We start from the raw sequence: 24,533 nt of genomic DNA, 5'->3' as shown, positions 1-24,533 counted from the left end.
GAAAAATTCTTCTGCTTATACAGGTGTTGATAACTTTTTCCGAAAATAGGCAATCAAAAATGAGTTTAATCATTTTAGACTTTTCAAACCTCCAGAAATAACAAGTTAAAAATAAAGAAAAGTTTTAAACGGCAAAAAACATATTTTTTCAGCTTAAGTTTCGAGCGCGGGTAACCAAGCTGCATCTCTGTAGATGCCAAAGTAATTATACTCTTAGGATTCAAATAAGCTACTTTTTTGCGTTGTGACAATTTCAAATTGGGAATTTTTAGGGTTTCCTAGAAATGAGAGAAGTGGGATTGGGACGCGGAAGAGAGGGAAAGTACGAGAAGGATGATTAAGGGAATGGTGGCGAAATGATGACATCGAAAATAAGATGGGAAGTGAGGGAAGAGAAAATAAGTTTTGTAAGTTCGCGAAATGATTGGAAGGGAGAGTGATTGAGGGGTAGCAGGAGAAAACAAATTAGAAGAGAAAGAAACGTTAAGTTAAGGAAAGTAAGGAAGTAAAGCAAATTACGAGAAATGAGGGTAGTCGAAAAAGGGACGAGAGGAGGAGTGGAAGTAGCGTGAGTAGATTTAACGGGAGAGGCGGTAAAAGAAGTAGAAGTGAGGAAATGTAGTTGGAAGGGACTGGAAGAGTAAGAGGGGAGTAGGCGAATGGATTGGAAGTGAAAGATGAGGAATGGAAAATGGTATGCTAAGGGAGGAAAAGTGAAGAAGGTGGAAAAGGGGGGGGGTGAAGGACGGTTTGGGGGAGTAAATGTGCAGAGGGGAAGTGAGGAAAGGAAAAATAAGTAGAGTAAGGAGAAGGAGTGAGCGAAAGGGAGAGATATTAAGGGCAGTATGGGACTTTGAAGTAGGAGACTAAGGGATGGTAAGTGAGAGCAAGTAAGGAAGTCAGAGGAGCGGACGTAGCAGGAGTCAATTATATTATGGGAGAGCAAGTATGGAGAGGGGAAGTGAGAGAAGGAGAAGTAGGGAAAGGGAGATTTGATCGACTTAAATAACGTCCTAATATACTTTTTTGAGTTTGAAAAGTTAAAAATTTCAGAAGCAAGATTGACCTTGAAAATTTTCTTTGTAGAACTATTTACATTAGTTGGTTGTTTATAAACCTATCCAAGCAGCAAACTTCTAAACAGCAGCTAATGTTTGCAAGGCGAGATTTTGTGCTGTAGGTATAAAGTTTACCGGTATACTGGTGTTCGATTGCGTTGATTTGATCATGATTGAACGCCCAATGAAGAGCCAGTCTTTTCCAGTCTCCAGAACCTAGTTGTTTGTAGGCCACCCTCCAACAAATGGATCTTACGTGATCAGAGAGACCACTATTATTATTCGACATACTACCTTTTGTCTCTTCCCTCCATTGTCTTCTTGCTGGTGTCAGCTCTTTATTTAAACTCGTGTCTTCCTAATTGGAACAAATTTCATACTTTTGTTAACTTATTACGCTCATTGCCATTCATTTGATACCTTCTCAAATTATATAACTTTTATTCAAATTTATTTTTCATACGTTATTATTACCATTATATATTTGAAATTATTGTTATTATTTAATTATTTATTATGAAATAATATGACCAATTCTATTTCAAATCATCTAGAGGGGTCCAGCTTGGGTTGTCAAACTAATTTAGTATTTGAAAAGGTCAATTAAGAAATTTAAAAAAATTACCTGCAATTTTCAGTAAATTTTGCTTCAGGTTGCCGAATTTTTGGGCCAGTTTATGTTCTTGGGTCGATTTGTGAAACCGACTTGACTCAATTGGACCCGAAAAAATCTTGACCATTCGGTTTTTGTTTAGATTTTGCACATCCCTAGAATACATTTTTTTATATTTTATTATTATTATTTAGTTTTACTCAAAAATTATTAGATTCATTTGTAATAGCATTGAAATTTTTTTTTGTCGAACAAATTAAAAAAAAAATGAATAAAATGTTTCTCATCATTGGACAAAGCGATTAAAAATTAACAGTTTTTTAATTTATTGTATATGCAAAGATCCCCCCTCCAATTTTTTCGGTTAAAGTTTATGTAACTGAATAGCCTTAAGCAAAAAAAGTAATGAACAAATATTTGCGTCTAAATATAATATTTAAAAAAGTAAAGAAATTTATATACCCTTTTGTTAATGTGTACCTAAAATTACCAAAAATGTGTTTATTATTCTTATTTTTGTATGCTATTTTTTAATAAAGTAAGGAAACGATACATGTACATATAAGTTTAAAATAATTGTTATCTCTATTATTTAGGTACAAATGAATAAAATAGCATTTACCCATAAAAATAAAAAACAAAATTTATATGCGAAAAATTAAAAATTTCAAAATTTTGAATCGAGTTGACCAATGGTGAAAGATGTTTTGAATTTTTAGTTTGACTCGTAAGTAATGCCCCAAAGAAACTTTTTAGTACTATTATTACAAAATCCAATTATTTTTCGTTTTTTAGGGCCCACCTAAATAGTAAATATTTTACCACCATTATTCAGACTTTTCTTCAAATTTTTCATGATTCGAAATAGAATTGGTAATAGAGTATAATTTATAAGTAATTTATTTATATTTATGCGTAAAAAATAAAATAAAAAACATGGTATAATTTATATACAAATATTGTTAATTATAGTGGTGTTACCGGTGTAGGATAATCTAATCTCGCAGTCTTGATAATCATGTCAACAATCGCTGTGAAACTACCTCTAGCAGCGATGTAAAGGGGCGTTTTTCCACTCTGAAAAAATTACACTATATTGAAATGTTAGAAAAGGCCGTAGCAGGATAAGCATGGTCTGGGTGCCCCCGCTCGGCTATGATCCATATCGCTGGGATAAGTGGCTCCCCATATGAGATAAATTTACCCCAAGTCTTTACTCGAAAAAATTTTTGTTATAAAAGTTATAAACAAATTTACAAAAATCGAAAAATCCAATTTTCTCGAAAACGGCTTGACTGATCTTGATGTTTCAAATTTATGTTGTAGAGAGTACTGAGGAAGTTCTGAAAAAATTCAAGAACCAATTCCGTTGATTACAACAAACTTCATTAATAATAATCTTTACAAATTATGCATAAACATAATTTTTGGTTACAAAAATATTCAGTACCGGCTGCGCGGGACATGTTTGAACATGTGGGGTAAAAAACACCCGCTGTAGCATTTGCACAATAAAAAGGAGTTGTGCCAGTTAAGGGTTAAAATAAGAGTGAACGGTGGATTAGAAACAAGCTTATGATATCTTAAATAGGGAGGGGGGGGGGTATAAATTCCGGAAAACACCTTATGTAATTTGTTACCTTTCTTTCCAAGGATGGGGTAGGAGTAAAATTTAAAAAAAATTTTAATCAGGAAGAATGAAATTCTCTACCATAAAACACGAATTTTCAAGCAAATACACGAATCTTCAACAAAATTCTTAAATTTTTAACCAAAGAACCGAACATTTAAATAAAATGATAAATCTTTAAAAAAAGATGAACTTTTAACCAAACAGTTGAAGTTTTAACCAAATAGTTGAATTTTCATCCACAAAGATTGATTTTTATCCAAGTAGATTATTTTTCTATCAATGCAGTTGCATTTGTCTTACAAAATAGATGATTTTTTAAAAAATAGTTGAATTTTTAACTTACAAAGATATATTTCCAACCAAAAATGGAATAGTTCAATTTATAGGAATCTGTATTATCATCAGAGATAGATATCATAAATCAGTGTAGATATCATGCTACAACCCATGAAAATATGAATCAATGCTTTCGATCAAGTTAACTCTTCAAATAATACAAATAAAAAAAGGGTCTCTCTTCCCTCCACTGGGGATTGAACCACAGAACTTCCAAATGCCCGTCGGGTGCTTTTGTGTTAAGGTATTAGAGAGATCGAAAGAAGAATCTTTTTTCAGAAATACTCGCTATCTTAAGACAGGTGTTACTATGATAATACAGATTCATTTAAATTACTCGTATCATAAATGTAACCCCTGGCTTGAGAGAGCGTGTTTTTCTGAAAAAGGATTATTCTTTCGATCTCTCCAAAAGCTTAACGAAAAATCATTTGACTGGCAATCGGAAGTTCTGTGGTTCGATTCCCAGTGATGCGAATGAGCAGATGTTTTTAGAGAAAAAATTTATCTTCCATCTAGTCGGAAATTACGTTAAATATCTTTTGTTATTTAAAGAGTTAACTTGATCGATAATTTTCATTTCTATTTTTACGGATTGTAGAATGATATCTAAATTGATTGATGGTAACTATCTCTGATGATAATACAGATACCTTTAAATTACTCGTATTATAAATGTAACACTTGGCTTAAGATAGCGTGTATTCCGAAAAAAATATTCTTCTTTCGAACTGTCTAATAGCTTAACGGAAATGTATCCGATCGGCAATCGGAAGATTTGTGGTTCGATTTCCAGTGGAGCGAAGAGAGTAGATCTTTTTTCGGAAAAAATTCAATTTTAAAATAGTTAAATTTCCAGTTGAAAAATTAATTGTCAAAGAAAAAGATGAATTTTCAATCAAGTAGATTAATTTTTTATCAACAAAATACATGAATCTTCAACAAAATTGTTGAGTGCTCAACTAAAAAAGAGAAACATATATAGATTATCAGTTGAAAAATCAGTTTTCAACCAAAACGAAGAGTTTTTATCCAAGTGGTTTAATTTTTTACCAAAGAAGATGAATTTTCAACTTAGAAAGGTTTTCAACAAAACATTTGAATGTTTAATTATAAAAATGAAATCTCAAAAAAAAAATATAACAGTATACTTTTAAACTAAGAATAATGAACTTTAGAGAAAAAAGTAGATTTTTTTCAAATTCTAGTGGAAAAGATACCTGTATTGTTTAAACAGAATAACAATTAAGTATAAAAAATTCCTGTAAATGAGATTACTTATAAGAGAATTTGATTACAGAGAAAAAGAGGAATAAGAATTTCTTCAAAGATTCTGAAATAAACTATCCAATAAAGGCGAGCATCGCCTAAGATAGATTAATGTCACGTCTACTTTGTGTACTTTTAGAAAAGGAAAAAGTAAGTCCAGGAAACTACCCTGTGATATATTTCAGAAAATTACGTGTTCTCAGTGAGCTGGGAAAACGTGGAAGTACGTGACCTTTTTTAATAGAACGAATAACGCCTGGCGATAATAAGGTGGTTTTATGATTTAAAAACCTTGAATTTAATAATAATAAATTACCAACTGTGTACATTGGTAAAAAATTATCGTTTAAATACTTTGTTTTTGGAAAAATTGAAAAATAAATCAGTAATATTTTAAATACGAACTGTTTCTAGTCGTCCCGAAAAGCCAAATATAAATGTAATTTTATATAAACGTCAATCAAAAGATTTACGTAGACATAAATTCAAGAAAATAGTTAAATTTTCAACGAAGAAAGATAAATACATATTATCAGTTAAAAAATTACTAAAAATCCTTTTCAACAAAATTCTGAAATTTTTAACCAGAGACACCAATTTTCAACTAAAATAATCAATCTTTAACCAAAATGATATTAATTATATAGTTGAAATTTTAATTATATAGTTAACTTAAAACCAAAAAGATTAATTTTCTACCAACAAGAATTATCTGATGCACTTTTAACAAAATACATAAATTTTCTATCAAATAGCAGAACTTTCCAGTAAAATAAACAAATTCTTAACCAAAAATAGATTAGCTAAATTTTTCAGCTAAAAAAGTTAATGGTCAACAAAAAACCAGATTTTCAACAAAAAAGTTGAATTTTCAAATAAGAGATATAAAGACATATTAACAGTTAAAAAATTAGTGTTTTAAATCAAAAAAAAACTTTCAACCATATAGTTATTTTTTTAATGAAAGAAACAAATTTTGAACTAAAATAATTAATCTTCAACCAAAAAATGATCGTTTAATTAATTAGTTGAAATTTTAACCAAATAGTTAAATTTCCGACCAAATAATGTTTTTATTTAAATAGTTGCATTTTCGACCTAAGCGATGAATTTTCATACAAACAGTTTAATTTCCACTAAATAAGTTGCATTTTCTACAAAATAAATGGATTTTCAATTAAATAGTTATTTTTTTTCAAGAAGTTAATTTTCTAATTTTAAATGTATTTTTATAACAAAAGTTTATAAGATATTATATATCGTTTTGCCAAAAATTAAGTTGCTTGGTTTAATGTCATTTTTATTATTAATTAAAACTACGCATTTAATCAAAAAATGATTAATAACAATTTGTAACTTTATTTTAGGTGAGCAACTTTTGTTTGTCCATTTTTCTCGTAACTTGTGTCGTTTTTTTCAAAAATTTAATGTTTGTATTTCCAATGTTATTTCTTAGGATTAAAACCAAAGCTACGCGTTCTATTAAAAAATATAATTAATAACAAATTGATTGCTATTTTTTTCTTTGGGGGTGGGGAGGGGGCAAAGTTTGTCCTTTAATTTTTTTGCAAATCTTGTGAATGAATAAAAATTTATCTTTTATAGTAGAAAGATCATATTTTTTGGTTGAAAATTTACCTTGTTGGCTAAAAATGTACTCTTCTGTCAAAAGTTCAATTATCTAATGAAAAATTCTTCACCAAAATATAACATCAAAGTTTCATTTTCTTAAAGAAGTAGTATAGTTTTCTAGAACTACTTATATTTACGTAAAAAATTATAGAATTAGTAAAGTCATTTCTTAGAAATAACATCCAGTAGGTTAAAACATGAAAAAAATATGTTTATTTTAATATTAACAAATTCATGAGTGAAAGGCTGCTTTAGAATTAAAAATACTGGAAAATTGGATTCTTTTGTTCGGGATATACGTATAATCAATTATTAATTACCATTTTCTTAATCGAAAGAAATTTGTAATGTCATATTATATTTATTTAAAATTTGTTTGCAATAAATAATGTGTACGATTTCTTAATACTTGATAAAAGTGGTGAATTGTTTTACTAAATTTGATAATTAAATACAGATTTTGGTCGATTTTCAAACGTTAGGTGTTGTTTGTTGATAGGAATGATTGTTTATTTTATAAACAATTTTATGAAAGATTTACCACTGGACTGCTTTTTAACAAATGAATTTTTTTTTACAAAATCGACTACCAGTAACTTCGAAAGAACACTTAGACACTTTCAAAAATGACGAAATCAAGGATTTTTTTGTAAAATTGTTTATAAAAAAATGGATACTCATAGATAAAGTAACATAAGTAACGCAAAGTAACATAAAGTAACATAAGGAAACAAAAGTTTGAAAATTGAAGAAAATCTGTATTTGCTTATAAAATGTATTTAATTAAGTAACAAATGATGTCATCTGACAAAGTTTGCTCGTCATACATAGGATCCCTTCGAAGTTACTAGCATTTGAGATCATAAAAAATAGTAGATTTATTTATTGACAGGTAGGCAAGTTTTTAATTTGTTTATAAAATAAATAATTGTTCTCCGATGCAGTAACATAAGGATTGGATTTTTTTAAGTTCTTGGGAGTTAATCCCGTTGAAAAAACTAAATCTGCTGGTTGAGAATTGACGAAAATTTGTATTTGTTTAAAAATTGTATTAAAAGGACAATAAATATTTTCGCCTGACAAAGTCTCGTAATAAACTGCCACTGACAGTCGATTTCGTAACAAAAAATATCATCCGGTTATTGACATGTATTTAAGTTGTACATTTTTTATACAATTTTTTATAAAATTAACAATTATTGTTGGTTGATAAAGTGTCGTAATGAAAGGATTTTCCAGAGTTAAGCAAAATTGATTCGTTTGAAAAAAAATAAATATGGTAGTTGAAAATTGACGAAAATTTCTATTTGGTTACTAAATTTATTTAAACAGTTAAGAAATTGTTTTTAGGGATCAACAAATCGTAGATATTATTTATTTCCGACAAATTTTTGAGGAATTTTGTTCAATTTGTTAAATGGCTAATATATGCACTTGTTTATTAAATTTGTTTATTACATTGATCATTAATTTTTATTTCAATAGTTGATAAGGTAGTATATAAGGTTGATTGTAAAAAAAACATAGAAAAGAATTAATTTAAATTAAAAAAAGTGAAACTAGGAATCCTCTCCAAGTATTTTTATTCTTGAAGTAGCACTTTTAATAATTAATTTGTTGATATAAAAATAAACAAAATTAAAAAAATGTTTGACCTACTGTAGATTATTTTTAAGGAATGTATTTACTGATTTAGCACAATTTTAAGCTTATGAGTGGATTATTAATTTTCTATCAATTTATTTATTTCATGCACGCAAAATTTATTGGATAATAATCGAATAAATAATAATTTAATCAATTATTCATTACATTCTGTATGACGACCCGACGTGCAATACTTTGGTTAGGTTTCAACGTAACCGCAACAGGTTTTGGTGTGTTGTGTGGTTTTAAGTGTTTTGTACCTCTGGTTCTCACTTTTGATATTTATTTATTTATTTATTGAAATAAACGACAAGGAAATTATTTTAATTGAATAAATTAAAAATTCTTGGTGTGAAAAAAAATCTTCTCCTTCCTTCCGCTGGGAATCGAACCACAGAACTTCTGATTGCCGGTTGGGTGCTTTTTTCTTAAGCTTCTAGAGATATCGAAAGAAGAATCTTTTTCAGAAACTTGAAAAATCATTGGAAAATTTAATTGAATAATTGAGCTGCCAGATCTAATAAGGGCACATCAATTTTTTCGCCGTGAGCGCAAATTTACCCTGAAAGGACAGAAAGGACAAAAAGAGGAATTCCGAAAATATTTTTTTACTGAATTTGAGGAAATTTCTTGCAGCCATTGAATCTAAAAAAATTAATGTTCTAAATAAATTTTGAGAAGTACGACAGCTTGTCCCGTTCGAGCCAAAAAAATGGATGTGCCCTTATTCGATCCGATAGCTCAATTATTAAAAAAATATGGAAAAAGTGAGTGTGAAAACGTGGTTTTGAAATGCAGAAAATTTTGAATAAAATAAAAAAAAGAGACTTCACAAGTTTTTTTTCCTTAAAGGTAAAAGTTTATATCTATTTTTATATTTAAAGTTAAACTTGAAAAAACAAATGGAATTCTTTTATCGACCTAATTCTTGCTGTGGATTCGCGCAGTTTAAAGATTGATTGCACCTGTGAATGCAGGAGCCTGTGGAGGCGTAAGTTATATTTACTTGTTCACGTTGCTCGATATTTGCACCTGCGGCCAGCAAGAGCTTGCAGATTTCCGTGTGCCCCATTTCGGCCGCTATGTGTATGGGAGACTGGAGTCTCTGAAATAAAGCAAATATTTCAGAGGAAAAGTTATTGATTTTTATGTACATAAGAAATATAACGAAACAGTACATTGATAAAAGGATCATTCATTAAGACGCTCCTTTCGTTCGAAAAGAACTTTTTAACGTATCTGCTTCAAAAATGGACTTTAACACATATTTTTAACAAGAGATGACATTATTTCAGAGGAAGAATAACTTTTAACGATTTAAAGGCGAAAAGAAATGTGTATAAAATAATTTCGAATGAAAAAGTTATAAAAAATTATTCTTTAGCTTGAATTTAAAAAAAAATGTAATTTTGCGTTTTTTAGGCATTTCCGTGCATAATACAAGACAATTCGGGTGGAGAAAGGGGAAAAAATTAGACGTAATTGGGTGGATATTGTTCTTTGAATATTCATTTAGGTCACTGAATATTAACTTACAAAAAGTTAATAGTAAGTACTTATTTTTCCTTTATTTCGAAAATCAAGCTTTTTCAATTTAAAACCTTATGATAGTTTTATTGAAAAAGATGAAATTTCTTGTCAGGGAAGTGAAAGATTTTTTAGGGAGGGGGTGGGGGTTGATCACTAAAAGTCGGAAGTCGAATATTGAAAGGCTTAAAATTGAGTCAAACTTTTTTAGAATTTCTGGGATATCCTATTTAATTCTTGAAATATTTCAAAAACGTTACTAAAAATCACATGTCTTATCAAATCTTAAGATATTCTACAGACAAAATTCAAATCATATCCGATTTTAAACTTTTTTTCGTTTGACAAATTTGTTGAGTTTACTTGAATTTGTTGAGGCTAAAGTGTGTGGTCACATTTATAAAGAATTTTTTTGCGTAATAAAATAATTAACTCTTGTATATAATAATGTATATTTTCATTTGTAGCTGTAACTATATATATCAAAAGATATTTTAGTTTGAGATTTAAGTAGGATAAGGTACAGTATGTAAATGGTTAAATATATAATTAGTAGAAATAATTTATTGCCAGTCTTTAAGAAATATTAAATAGTATAAGTCATTTTAATCCAGCGATAAGGGGTTGCAAGTATTGCAATTTTTTTTACGTAATCCGAAAGAAAGAAAAGTATAGCAAGTAAAAATGCATCTGCATCAAGTAAAAGAAGACATTTTATGTCAGTCTTAACTGGTGTGAAGTAAGTAACGTAATTTTTTTATTAATTCGGAGGAGTTTCCAGGGTTTATTGGCCTTTCGCTTTAAACTGTGATTTTATCAAATAAAAAAATAAAATAAGTAGTATAAGTCTTTTTAGTTCAGAATACTCGTAACCGATACATACGAGACATAGTAGCATACGTTATATTACGTCAAACGTAAAAGTTCTCAAGTAGTCAAAGTAATTTAACGAAAGTCTTGCAGGAAGATCAAGTAATGTAATTCATTTTAAGCGGATTCTACATTTGAAGTCGAAAAATATCTCAGGGACAAAGTGATTAGTTATTTTTTAGAGTAAATCAGGCAATAAATATTTGTTCCATTGTCGAAAAAAGGGTCCACAATGTCACGCGGATTCTCAAAAAACCTAAATGTTTTTCATTACACCTCTATAATTTTTCACCTAATTTAGACATTATCGTTTTCTTCTTGATTATAAAGGCCTTGAACACCCTATTTCGAAGTCCGCCACCAAATTAAAAAAAGGTTAAAAATCTTCAAAATTTTTGTGGGTTTTCTAACACCATTTAAGGTTGATTTTTTTTTTAAACCAAGGCTTATAATTTTTTCAATTTTTTGGTAGAATTTCCACTTTTATAAGGAACACCTCTCTTGAGTTTAATGCGGGATAAATAATTTTGGTGGCCAGTAGAATTTATTTCATAAAATCGTATTTTTAAATTTATTTCCTAAAGAACCGTTCATGAAGAAAATTAAAAAGTTCTATTTATAGGAAAAAATTCTTCCATCTACAAAAATGGTTTAGCCAGAATAAAGCTGATGTGATGCCTTTTTCTATTAGCAGAAGCTTTTCAAAAATATTGGGAAGAATAAAAATGTAAGGGTATCATAAATATATTTTTTATGTTTTTAAATGTGTGAGAAAAAAATAAAAAAATATTTTCTGAAATACCCCACCTTTTTATTATGAAAATAGAAATTTGGGAAAAACAAAGCTTAAAATTCCTACTTCGTATAATTCCGTGAAAAACTTTTTCCACATCAGAAAAATGCGTATTAGCTAATTCAATTTCAGGCATAACGGGTGCCAGTAGTATAAAGTGAATTCAACTTAAGTTGAACAGAAAGGTACTTAGGTTTCAAGTAGTAGAAAAAATGTAACGACAGGCTGTATGGGCGTAAAGTAGTATACCTCATTTTATATCATTCTTAAGGGTTGTCAGGCAGATTAAGTAATTTTATGTCAAGCGAGAGGGACGAAAAGTAGTAAAATCTATTTTAAGTCAGACGATTTAAAGTCCACACCTAAAGCAAAAGGATTTGAAGAATTATACTACATTAGGAAGCGTCAATTGATTACGTGAGGATTCTTCGGAGCGGGGAGGGTTGGAAGTTTTTATGAATAATTACTTATCGAGAGGCGGGGGGGGGGGGGGGGGGGGGGGGGGGGGGGGTTAAAATGATTTCTTACGTAAGTTTTCCTCTTTCTAGTTATTTAACAAAAATGCTACTTGGGTCCGTAAGTGAAACAATTCTTTAAATCTAGTGTACACCTTTCATGAAATCTCGCGAATCCCCGGCAATCTTTGAAATCCTTTGAAATTCTATAAACAAGTTAAAAAATTTGGTAAATCCTTAAATATTTTTTAAATCATATAAAAATTCTTTAGAATCTTTAGAATTTGATGGATAAGTTACATAATCCATGTAAATCCCATAAAATCCTCCATGCACACCAGAAAGAAATATTTTGTCTTACTTAAATTTTTTTATTCAATATTAATTGAAGACACAATCTAATTTTTTAAGAAAGCGTCTGTCTAATAATTTTTATTTTTATCTTAAAATATTTGTTGGGTGAGAGACAACTTCATTCAAGAAAAAATCATCAACAACAAAATTTGGACCAATATTTACCATGTAATCTTATCATAATTCATCATTTCTTAGTACTTAATTACAAAAATAAAATTTTTCAAAAATCGCCAGACGGTTTTTTCGTTTCTATCTTAAAATATTGATGGGATGCCATATTACCATGAACAATAGAAAAATCCTATTCACTTTCAATTTGCATTCAAACATAAAAATATAGCTTTAATAATAATAGTATTATAGCTTTAACAATTTAGCATATTGAGTCAAAAATCCAATTGAAAAACTGTTTTAATTTCTTTTTTTGTAAAAAATTTTAATTTTTTTTCTACATTTTATAGAAAACATAATCTTTTTCCAAATAAAATTGAATCAAAATTTAAAAAAGTTTCATGCCACCTCTTAAGGTACCTCAAGTAGTATAAATCATTTAAATCAAGACATAATTTGCTCCAAGTAGTATATGACATTTTATTAATAAAATATCTTTGCAATTATTATACGTTACATTATAAGACCAAAAAGATATAAAGTAGTTAAAGTAATTTAATTCTTTTGTTTAGGAATGATTAAATAGTATAAGTAAATTTAAGACAGCCATAATTTGTTTCTAGTAGTACAAGTAATTTTAAGTCATAAATAAGAAAGTAAAGTAGTATGAGTTAATTTAATCTGTCAGTCAATTCTTTGGCCTGCTGGGCAATTTGTTGGACTGCTATTCTTGTAATATCCTTAACTTTCGAACCTGGTAAGGGTCGATCATCCTTTTTTTTAAATAAAGAATAAAAAAGAAAAGAAAATGAAAATCCTATCAAAAACTTATTTTAATTATTTTAAGTGAGATTTTGATTTTTTGTGTGCATATTTTATATAAAACATTTTGTTTTGAGAAATACCTGCCAGTTTCATTATAATTTAAAAAAGCATCGAAAATATTAAAATTAAAATAAAATTCGACATCAAATTTAATAATGGCATAGTCAGCCATAATTGATTTCAAGTAGTAGACGTCAATTTAATTCATCCGTAAAAAAGTAGAATTTGTGAATTTAAAATACAAATAACAAATGAAATCTGATTTTTTAAAATTCGAAAAAATACAGCGTTTTTCGTAATAAATCTAAAACAAAAAATGTTTAAATTTTTTTGTGAATGTTTTGAAATATTTTTTTCTTCTATATGTTAAATAAAACAGTTTTACAAAATGCTTATAACTTTCATTATAATTGGGAAAAAGTGTGGGAAATATCACAATGAAAATAAAAGTCAATCTCAAATTTCAAAATGGTGTATCTCCTAGAATGAAATTTTTTTGCAAAATTGATTGGCTGCCACATATTTTTCGCGAAATGCAGGAACTTTGTTAAATTTAACTAAATTCGATCAAATGGCAGCCAGGTTTAATATTCCTAACGTGGAAAGCGACCTGCCTAAAAGATATCAAGTAGTACAAGTAATTTAATGTAACCCCATAAGGCATATCAAGTAGCCTAAGTCATTTTAGGTCAGCCATAATTAATTCCAAGTAGTACATGGCATTGTAAGTCAAGCATAACTCGCCAACCAGACGAGTGTCTATAATATATATTTTTTTAACTGAAAGATAAGAAAAAAAGGATTATTTTCATAATAAAAAATCGAAAAATATAGGATATTTAGAAAAATTTTTTTTTCTAAATATAGGATATTTAGAAAATTTGTTTGGCCATAAAATATCCGTAATCTTTAGCCAGCCAGAAATAATTTCAAAAGATTAATTTTATTCATCCCTATTGAGAAAAAAGTTGTAAAGTTAATTTTATGTGAGGCAATACTTCGGATTGTTGAGAAATCCGTTCAACTCTTTAAATATCCGTAACTTGCGAACCAAGTTAGTGTCCATCAACTTGTTTTTTTTACTGGAAGATAAGAAAACAAGGAATCCAATAAAAAATGATTTAAATTTATGCTTATGTGAAAATTTTGAATTTTTTTTTATATTTGATATAAAACAGCATATTTTTTATAAACCTAAATAAATCAAAATACAAAACAAATTTCGCGCCATCTTTTAAGGAATTTCAAATAGTAAAAGTAATTTGAATCATCACATAATTTGTTTCAAGTAGTGCGCATCATTTAAAATTGGCCATAATTGATTTCAATTAGTACGAGTCATTTGAAATCGTCCATGAAAATACAAAGAAGTATATATAAATTTAAAAAGTGTCGAAAATATTAAAATTTAACTGAAAGTTGACCATTTCAAGATATTGTAGCTACTACATTTTTTAGAATTTCTAAAAATCGTTTGTTTTAAAATATATCAAGTAGTACAACTAATTTAGTGTCATCCTTTAAGGGATGTCATGTAGTATACGTTATTTTAATCCAAAAATATTTTTAGTTAAGTAGCACACGCTATTCTAAGTAAGCCGTAGGTCATTTCAAGTGATACAGGTTATTTTAAACCAGGTATAATTGACTCCAAGTAGTATATGTCATTTTAAGTCAGCCATAAATGATTTCAAGTAGTAAAAGTCATTTTGAGTCGCCCGTCAGAAAGTAAAGTAGTATAGGTAAATTTAATTATTCCCTAGGAAGGAATCGGAGTATAAATAAATATAAGGCAGAAAATTCCTTGGCTTTTCGTTAGAAATTCGTGCGCGTCTCTGGAAAGTTGGTTTTGGAAAACTTTGCATGATGAATAGAAAGGCAGGAAATAGTTTTACCGTATTAAGGCTGTTCAAGTCGGCCCCTTTATTCACAAGAATTTCTACGGTGTCAACCTCATTACTTTGGCAGGCTAGATGCAGTGGAGTATTACCATTCTGTAAATCATTTGGTTCTTTAATTAAAGCGACTAATGAAGCTTTGTCTATTCATGTTGCCCACTAAAGAGCGTTCAGCGTGAAAGCATTTCAAGCATGAATGACGCTTTTAATGAAATTCAGAAATGTGACAAAAAGACAAAAAGTCGAAAAGTACATACCTTGCACTGCTTGTTGAGAAAACCACCGTGTTGAATAATCGATTGGAGTATTCCTTTGCATCCTTGACTCGCAGCCACGTGAAGCGAAGTTACTCCCATCTTCAAAATACGTTTTGACACACATTTTTAATGATGAATAGATCAAAAATTACTTTTGTCTCTTACGAAGTATCTACTTTTATCAGGAATATAAATGTTTAATAATAGTTAATAATAAGAATAATACTAAAGCTTTTTTGAAAACTTATTTTATGTTATGTAAAATAACTTATTTCTTGTGCAAAACGTTAACATAACTAAAAATATTCTGTATAAAACAGCAAAAAATAAAAAAATGGTGAATGTCATGATTCTGAACAATAGCTTGAAGAATAATTGTAATTTGATCAATCTCATAATTCTTCTATTGAAAATACCAAGTTTCCGCGCAAAACAAACATCATATAACAAAAGGTTGTGTCAAATTCTAAATATTCTTAAAATTTAACTTTTTTTTAATACAAATTTTCCGCCCAATAACTTTACTTAAACCTTAAAATGTAAAAATCCTGTCGTAAATTTAACTTTTGCGCTGTTTAAAGTAATCAGCGGCATGGGAAAAATATTAACATAACGGGAAAAAAAACATAAAATTGTTCAAAGATGTTTAATTGTCTTGTAAATCCTATGATTTTTACATAAAAAGTATCTATTTCCTGTATAAAACGTCAAAAAATGAAAAAATTGTGAATATAATTTCTTGAATGATGATCTAAAGAATAATGATGATCTTATCATTTTTTAGATAAAAAATACCCATATTAGACGAGAAAAAAACATAACAAAAATGTTTGCCTTATTGTAAATCTTCTTTATAATTTAAAGAATGTTTTTTTAAATCTAATGATTTTTTAAATAATAATTTTAATTTCTGACGAAAAGCACTAATCTAACATGATAGAAAACTGCTGAGAATTGTAAAAATTCTTCGAAATCTAATGATTTTTGTTTACAATAACCTATTTCTTGTGAAAAAAGGTATTATGCAATAAACCTGTTAAATTTATTTGTATTTTTTTCTAACTGTACTAATTTTTTTTCAATAAAAGATTTTGCTTAAAAACGCTAACGTAACAAGACATTTATTTTTAAAAAATTGGAACTTCCGAATCTAATGAATTTTATTTGAATATGCCAATTTCGGGTAAAAATAGTCACAAAACCAAAAAACGTAATAGGTTAAAAAATCTTTAATCACTGAAAAATAATAATTATCAATCAAAAATACCCATTTCCGGCGTCAACCTCTAACATAACCTAAAATTGTTTAAAATTAGGAAACTTTTAAATTTTATATTGAGTTTTTTTTTTGAAAATCTGAATTTTTCTCGTGAAACCACAACGTAACCTTAAATTGTTAAAAAATTATGGAGGTTCTTTAAAATTGAATGACTTTTGTTTAAAATCACCAAATTCGTGTCTCAATATAAACTGACATAATTTAAAAAATTTTCTAATCTTGTCTTAACTATAATCATTTTTCTTTTAAAATGAAAGTTTTTTTTATGTAAAACGCTAATGGAACCTAAAATTGTTACTCAAACTGTGAACCTTCAAAATCTAATAATTTTATTTAAAAAATATCAATTTCCGCTAAGAAAACCTGAAAAAACCCTGAATTGCTGAAAAATCTTTTATCTGTGATATCTAATAATTTGATCTGAAAAGTACCCATTTCTGGAGTAAAGCGCTAACATAAGCAAATCTAAATTTTTTGTAAATTGGGAAATCAATAATTTTATATTAAAATTATTTTTGTTTTTAAATCCAATTCACGTCGTAAAACACTGACCTAAAACATGTATAACTGTTTAAAATAAATTATTAAATTATTTTAAAATGAGAATTATCAAACCGCATGAGAGTATTAAAAAAAAATCTTTTATCAAATTCGCATAACGTTTTGTATGAACGATTGTATGAATTAGGTAAATATATTTAATTAAACTAATGAGAATTTTGTGCTTTAACAAGAAAATAAAAAATGTGTATTTCAGGTTTTAAAAATTGATGTTAACAGTTTAAATTAAGTAAACACATTTAATTAAACTAATGAGAATTTTGTACTTTAACAAGAAACTAAAAAAATAGTATTTCAGGTTTTAAAAATAGATAAGAACAGTTTAAATTAAGTAAACACATTTAATTAAACTAATAAGAATTTTGTATTTTAACAAGAAATTAAAAAATTTGTATACCAGGTTTAAAAAATAGACGAGAACAGTTTAATATTAGGTAAAAATATTTAAATAAACTAATAAAAACTTTGTGCTTTAACAAGAAAATAAAAAAAAAATTTCCAGGTTTTAAAAAATTCTCGTAAAAATAAAATTTCAAATTGTATTTATCTTCAGCCTTCTTCTACTTTCGGTTTCTTATTAACTTTTCATCTCCAAAATTGAAAACTACTTTGAAAGTTTTGAATTGTAAAGTTTAGAAGTAGGAGCTAAAGTTATCCACTTTTGATCGCTTACCTCGTCAGTAAGTTCAGTATTTGCTCCAACTTTTAAAAGGAGCTGAGCAATCGCTGTATACCTATTTCTTGTAGTCACATGCAGAGGTGTATTTCCTTCTTTATCCTGAGCGTCCACGTAAGCTCCTAGACCTATCAACACCTCAACGGCTTCCAAATGGCCCTGCGAGCACGCACAGTGCATAGGTGTTTGCCCTTTCTAATAAAACAATTAAAAAAATGTCGGTTATTCCTTTAGAATACAGCTATTCGATTTGTTTTTTATATAAATTTAACAATTTCCAAGTGGAAACTTTCTTATTGCGTGTTCAGATTTAGAAAATGGTTTTAAACATACCATCTCACAGTGGGGCAAAAAAGATGTCTGGAAAAATCAGTCACAGGCCACAATTTTAATCCAATTTTAATGTTTTGATTTCTAAACAAAAGCTAATAAAATTCTCCATAGATCGGTCGAGGCTGATTTTTAAAAAAGATTTTTTTTTTATTTGTAAAATAAGAAAAAGAAAAGAAAAAATTATTGTTTTGAAAGAGCGCCGTAAATTTTTTTAATTGAGGCTCTAATAATCAAAATCAGTGTAACAACTATCTGGAAATAATCTCTAGCGGTATTAGTTGATTAGGAAATTTTTATATTTATTAGCTCCTTCTTGTTGATAGAAACTGATGTCTTTTGCAGAAAGTGTATGTAAAATGATGTTTAATTATAAACTAAACAAAACAAAATAATATCTAGTCATTGTTTAACAAATTTTATAAACAAAATCACATTTCGGCTATTATTTATTACATATAATGCGTTTAAAATAAAGGTGTGATTGCGAATATAATTTTAATGGTATTTTGCAGTGTAAACTTTTAATTTTAGATATTTCGTTTTTGGCCTAAAACAAACAAATATAATATTGCTTTTGTCCTAATGCTGTGGAAAATCTCCGTTGCATAACTTTTTTTTATTATTTAAAAAATTTTAATTAATAAATATATAACTTTGTCAGATTTCAATACATAGATTTAGACTTTTTAATAAGACAAGTGATATTCTTTGGTCTTTGATTCAATATTGTGGCAAATCTCCATTACACATCTACTATTTATTATTTAAGCAATTTGAATTGTTAAACGCATCAATTGCTATGTTTTGTAAAACGAAGATTTTGAGTTTTTTTGTAGATACGACTATAAATATTGCGTAGAAAGTGCTTTCTTGCAATAATTTTATATCAGGCAACAATTTGTAGTTGTTTAAAGAAACGAAAAGAAAATTTCAAATATTTAAATCGATAAACTTCTAGCATACGATACTTGTAGTAATGCGTTTTTCAAATTCAAATTGTTTAAATAATAAACAACAGTTATATAATGGAGAGTTGCCACAATATTGAGTCAAAGACCAAAGAATATCATTTGGTTTTATGAAAAAATCCAAATCTTTGTGGTGAAAACTGACGAAGTTATTTATTTCTTAATTAAAAGTTTTAAAATAATGAAACGAAATGTGCAACGGAGATTTTCCATATTATTAAGACAAAAGCAAGATTACATTAGTTTATTTTAGTTTAAACACGAAATCTCTGAAATGAAAAATGACAAAGTTATCCACTTGTTAATTTAAATTATTAAAATTATTTAAATTTATTAGCGAAATATCAATTTGACACTGCAAACACTAGAGAAAAGATACTTGCAATATCTAAAACGTAAATTTGTTTATAAAATTTGTTTAAATAATGATTAGGTATTATTTGCTTTTGTTTACTTTTTAATGAAAGTTCATTTTACACACGTTTCGCACACCGGTAGAGGTTATTTATAAAGAGTTGTTTCACTGATTATGATTATTAGAGTGCCAATAAATTTTTGTTGACAAAACGGTGCTCTTTGGAAAAAAATGTAATTTTCTGCTCATATAAAAAATTTTGAAAAACCTTTTGCTCTCCCATTTGAGTTACTGTTTTGTTTAAATAGTTTTCTTATATTAATTTTTAATACCACTCAGAATAGAGCTTGAGATCCCAGGCGAAAATAGAATTTATAAAATTGGATTATTTTAACAAAATACAAATTTAAATGGTCCACCTAGACGTGCCTTTCTATATGAGAGGAAGGATAGAGAAACTAGGGACATAGGGGAAATAGGGGAAATTAGAGGAGGGGGCGTAGAGGAAATGAGAAGAGAGGAATACATGAAAATGAGGAAAGGGATATAGGGGGATTATGATAGGAAAAGCAGGGGAAGTGATAATAAATGAGTAATGGGGAAGTAGGCGGAAATAAGCAGAGCGAACTCAGAGGAAATGAGATGATGGAAGTATAGGGAAATAAGGAAAGGAAAAATATAGGAAGTAGGGGGAGTTGAGGGAATGGAAAGTATGAAAAATGAATGTAAATGAGGAAAATGATGAAGCAAAGTGATAGAAAACGAGTAGTGGGTAAGTAGGGGAAGTGAGAGAAGCGTACGTAGGGTAAGTGATGGGAAATTAGGGGAGGGACGAGAGGAGAAACAAGGGAAGAGGAAGTAACAGAATTGTGTGGCGACGAAGTAGGGCAGATAAGGAGAAATAATGATAGCGGAATTGAGGAGCAGAAAAGTAGAAGAAAAAAAGGTAGAGAGAAGAAAGATGGGAAGTATAAGAGAGAAAGGGAAGTAAGAAAAAATAAGGAAAGGTTACACAGGGAAGTAAGAGAGAAATAAATGAGGAGAAAATGAATAGACAGGAAGTAGTGGATGTGAGGGGAAATAAGGAAAGGATAATTAGGAGAAGTGGGGTGCAATAAGAGGAGGGGAAGCATGGAAATGAGCTGAGGGGAAGTAGGTTTAAAGATGGAGCGGAAGTATGGGAAGTGAGGGTATGAAAAGTGCGGGCAGTGATGAGAAATGAGGAAAGGGGAAGTAGGAGATATAAGGGAAAGAAAAGATGAGGGAGATTTTAAGGGCTTAGAGAGGGGTGAAAAGAAAAAAATGGCCAGCAAAATAAAAAGGTGTAAAGATAGAGGAAGTAAAGGAATTTAAATATCTCACATGTAAATGGCTATGTAGATGAGACATGGGAACATCTATAGGGTTTTTATTTGAGAGGAAAGGAAGAGGGGGGTGGGACATTGTCAAGAAAATTTTAAGAGAGAAAGGAATGGCAGAAGAATGAATGAAGGAGGTAGAAAAGCATAGAGGAGGTAAAGGAAAGAATTAAGAAGTGTGCGCGAGAGAGAACGGAAAATATAAGTAGGGAGGAAAGGAGGAAAAAATGTATTTTATATAAGCGCTAAGAGGAAAAACTTTAAATAAAGAAAATTGCAGGCTACAAGGTGTTCTTAAATACAAAAGCAGAGTAAAAGGATATGGTTTAAAGTATTTGAACATTTTGGAAGGATGCGAATTCCAGGAGGGATGATAATGCAAGAATTGATAATGGAGTTTGTGATTTACTGACCTTATCCTTTGCCTCCAATTCAATTCCAGGAATATTGGAAAGGGCTGTTATTACAGAAGGATGGCCAGCGAGAGCTGCATGGTGAATTGCAGTTGCTCCTGTGCAATCAGTTGCGTCCCCGTTTAATGATTCCAGAGCTTCTGCGAGATAATTTACAACCCCTGCACTACCACCTCGAGCTCCACACATCAGAAGTGTATATTCTTTCTATAAAAATAATTTTAAATAATATCATTAATTTTAATTAAATAAATGTATTTTTAAAATAATTATTACTATCAGTAAATGCACGCGCGTGTAGTGGGCCCCACCGCTTTCTGAATTTGTATTCCCTAACATAATTTGAAATTGAATGTGTTCGAAAGAGAAAGATTTTTTAATCAGATGCTTTAGAAATGGAAAATTTCAGGCTAAAATATGAAAAGTGGGATAATTTCAGTATAAATGAGTTTAAATTCTTATCATTTTTAAGTCGAAACGTTTAAAATAAACAAATTTATTTGAATTGTAGCATATCGAAACTGAATGATGTAAGGTTATAATTTCAAAAATAAGAAATTTCAAAACAATAAAAATGGGATATTTTCAGATTAGAATTTCAACAATTTGATCATTTTGAATTCTAAGGAATTATAATTATATTATTTATAATAAAAATCGTTCAAATTAGAGTAATTAAAAATTTTAAATCTAAATAATTCTTAATTCGAAGCAATTAAAATTTGACAATTTAAAATTGAAAACCAAATTGAATGCTTTAAACTCAAACTTTCTGACATTCTAAAATTCTGCATTATTATTGTATGAAAAAATTTATAACTAACATTAAAATTGAAGAAAGGAGTAACAAATAAAATAAATTCGCGGTCTTTTGTGCCTTCAAAAATGCAAAAGATTAATTTCTGAATGATTAAAATTTAATGATTTTGAAAATAGGTTAAAAAATTGATTTAAAGCAGGAAATATTAAAATCAAAGATTTCTACTATGGAAAGTCAAAAATTAAACAAATCTAAACTTTATTTAAAACTGAAAAATATTTAGTCAGCCAGAATTGTGATAATAAAACTTTTTTAATACTCAAACCCTTAAAAATTTAAATTATTTCCATTGCATTTAAATCGTTTTAAACCAATTAATTATTAAACTATTAATGATACTTTTATAAATTTAACTATTTCAAGTTTTGTTACAAACCGGAACGTCATGTATTGAAAAAATGGGAAATCTCGGATAGTTTAATATTGATCTATTTTCATTTTTAGCAACGCATCTCTAACTTTTTAATCTCAACTTGTTCATTTTTTAGCATTTCATTTAAAATTAATATTAATTCTTGAAACTTTCTAATCAAATAATTTCCAATATTTAATGAATAATTTTTTAAATCTTCAAATAAAAATCGTAAAATTTGAAGTTATTATCTTAAAAATTAAAAATTAAAAAAAAATGTTAAAAAATGTGTTTTTTTTTAAAGTTGAGATTGAGATGTTTCATATTTTGAAACATTTTCAAGTAAAAAATAATTCATCTTAGAATTTCTAGTTCAAAAATCGTCGCATTTTTTTTAATTTGATTTCGAGAAAATTATGTATCAATTTTTTATTATTTAACATTTTTTCTAGACGCATTTAATTCAATATTTTGTTATGGCAATTCCTTTAAATTGAAAATTGTGCGACCATCAAGTCATTTAATTAGATATTTGATGATTTTGAAGAATTTCAGAAACTGGGAAATTTTGTACGTTCAAAATTAAAAATAAACTTTTTAGAATACTTGAATCTAAAACTATTCAATTTAAAACTATCAAGCATTTCAATATAATATTTTTTAAATTATTACATATAAAATATTTTCGAATTTAAACTTTTAAAGAAAAAGAAATTAGTTTTGAGTTCTGAAAAATGATACTGTTTCATTATTGCACATTTAAAACTATTATGTTAAATTTAGAATTCGGTACATTTTTGACTAAAAATGATATTTTTGTAAAAAATTTAATTTCCAGATTTTCACCGTTCAAAATTAAAGAATTTTAAATATTGTAAACTTTTGGAGCTTAACTTGAAGCGTTAAAAATCGAACAATTTAAATCTTCTTCAAAAAATTAAAGATTCTCAAAATAGGATCTTAAAATTAAGACGTTAAAAATAATTAATTTTCAAATTGTGCATCAAGTTTTCAAAAATTTGATCATATTGAATGATTGCTTACAAGGAATAACATGAAAATCAACAATTAAGCAATATTAAGAACTGGAACTTTATTATTATTATTATTATTAATAATTTCCTAATGTTGCTGCCTAAGAACTGAAAATATACTAGATTAAAGAAAAAAATTATTTCATTATTCATAGAAATTGGAATGTTTCCTGATCGTTAATGAAGACAAGCGAGATTTGAAAAGGAAAATATTTCATGAATTAAGAACGCGGTTTATTTCTTTATGGAAATCTTTTGTGGTCGTTATTTCGATTCAGAACGTGCAAGGTGAAGCCGGTTTTTCCAGCCTATTTAAAAAAATGCAGAGTGCTTTGAATATAAATGAAGATCTGGAATTCGGAATCTTCATTTAGAAAACTGGTGAGATATTAATGTAGAACGAGACTTGGAAAATGGTGACCCAATCTAATAAAATTTTCATTCCAGCTAAAAAAAAGCGCATCAACCTAAAGGGGAAAAATAGAAGCTGAGTTCGATAAAAATTCATACAGACGAACATCTATTTTTTATTTTTAACTGGAATAATAAAATAAATAAATAAGGGCCCATAGATTATTTCTAGTTAGTTATTCTTTGCATTAAATAATTTGCTGCCTAATATTTAATTGAAATGTGATGAATAAAATGGTAAAGAACATTTCGAGAAATAGAATGAGTCTTTGTAAATTAAGATTGAATTAAAATTACAACTTTGGCCTGAAGCGGAAGAAAAAATATAAATATGCAAATATCTACATCTAAATAAACAATTATGACTTCAACTAATCAAAAAAATATATTTACACTTAGATTTCTCTTTTGATACTCGTGGCAATAATGAATGGGCCTTTTCAGTCAGTTCTAATAGGTAATTTTGAACTAGACGGAAGGTTTACAACATTCTTAACTGAAATATTTTGATCATTCAGAAACAAGACTTTGAGGATGAATAGAAAATTAACATACGTATTATGCGAGCGATTATTATTTTGTTTGTTTCGTGCAATTTTTTAATTAAAATATAAAATTGTTCTAATTACAACATTTTTGTATTTTCTAGTATCTGTTGTTTAAAATAAAACACAAGAAAAGTATGAACTTCA

At 28.2% G+C, this 24,533-nt stretch overlaps 1 protein-coding gene across 1 annotated transcript in view; it reads right to left on the bottom strand.

Annotated features, from left to right (window-relative positions):
- Window positions 1-24,533, bottom strand: part of LOC117182968 (ankyrin repeat and death domain-containing protein 1A-like) — a 67,379-nt gene that overhangs the window by 14,992 nt on the left and 27,854 nt on the right. The window contains exons 6-12 of the mRNA XM_033376093.1: window positions 21,225-21,431; window positions 17,795-17,992; window positions 15,282-15,380; window positions 15,022-15,120; window positions 9,195-9,293; window positions 2,653-2,748; window positions 1,194-1,416 (exon numbers count right to left, since the gene is read on the bottom strand). Of these exons, the coding sequence (XP_033231984.1) occupies window positions 1,194-1,416; window positions 2,653-2,748; window positions 9,195-9,293; window positions 15,022-15,120; window positions 15,282-15,380; window positions 17,795-17,992; window positions 21,225-21,431 (1,021 nt within the window). The remainder of the gene's footprint in view (window positions 1-1,193; window positions 1,417-2,652; window positions 2,749-9,194; window positions 9,294-15,021; window positions 15,121-15,281; window positions 15,381-17,794; window positions 17,993-21,224; window positions 21,432-24,533) is intronic.

Source organism: Belonocnema kinseyi, chromosome 2, assembly GCF_010883055.1.
Source record: "Belonocnema kinseyi isolate 2016_QV_RU_SX_M_011 chromosome 2, B_treatae_v1, whole genome shotgun sequence".
NCBI lineage: Eukaryota > Metazoa > Arthropoda > Insecta > Hymenoptera > Cynipidae > Belonocnema > Belonocnema kinseyi.
Note: the sequence above shows the minus strand (reverse complement) of the source record. Positions and strands in the feature narration are given on the sequence as shown.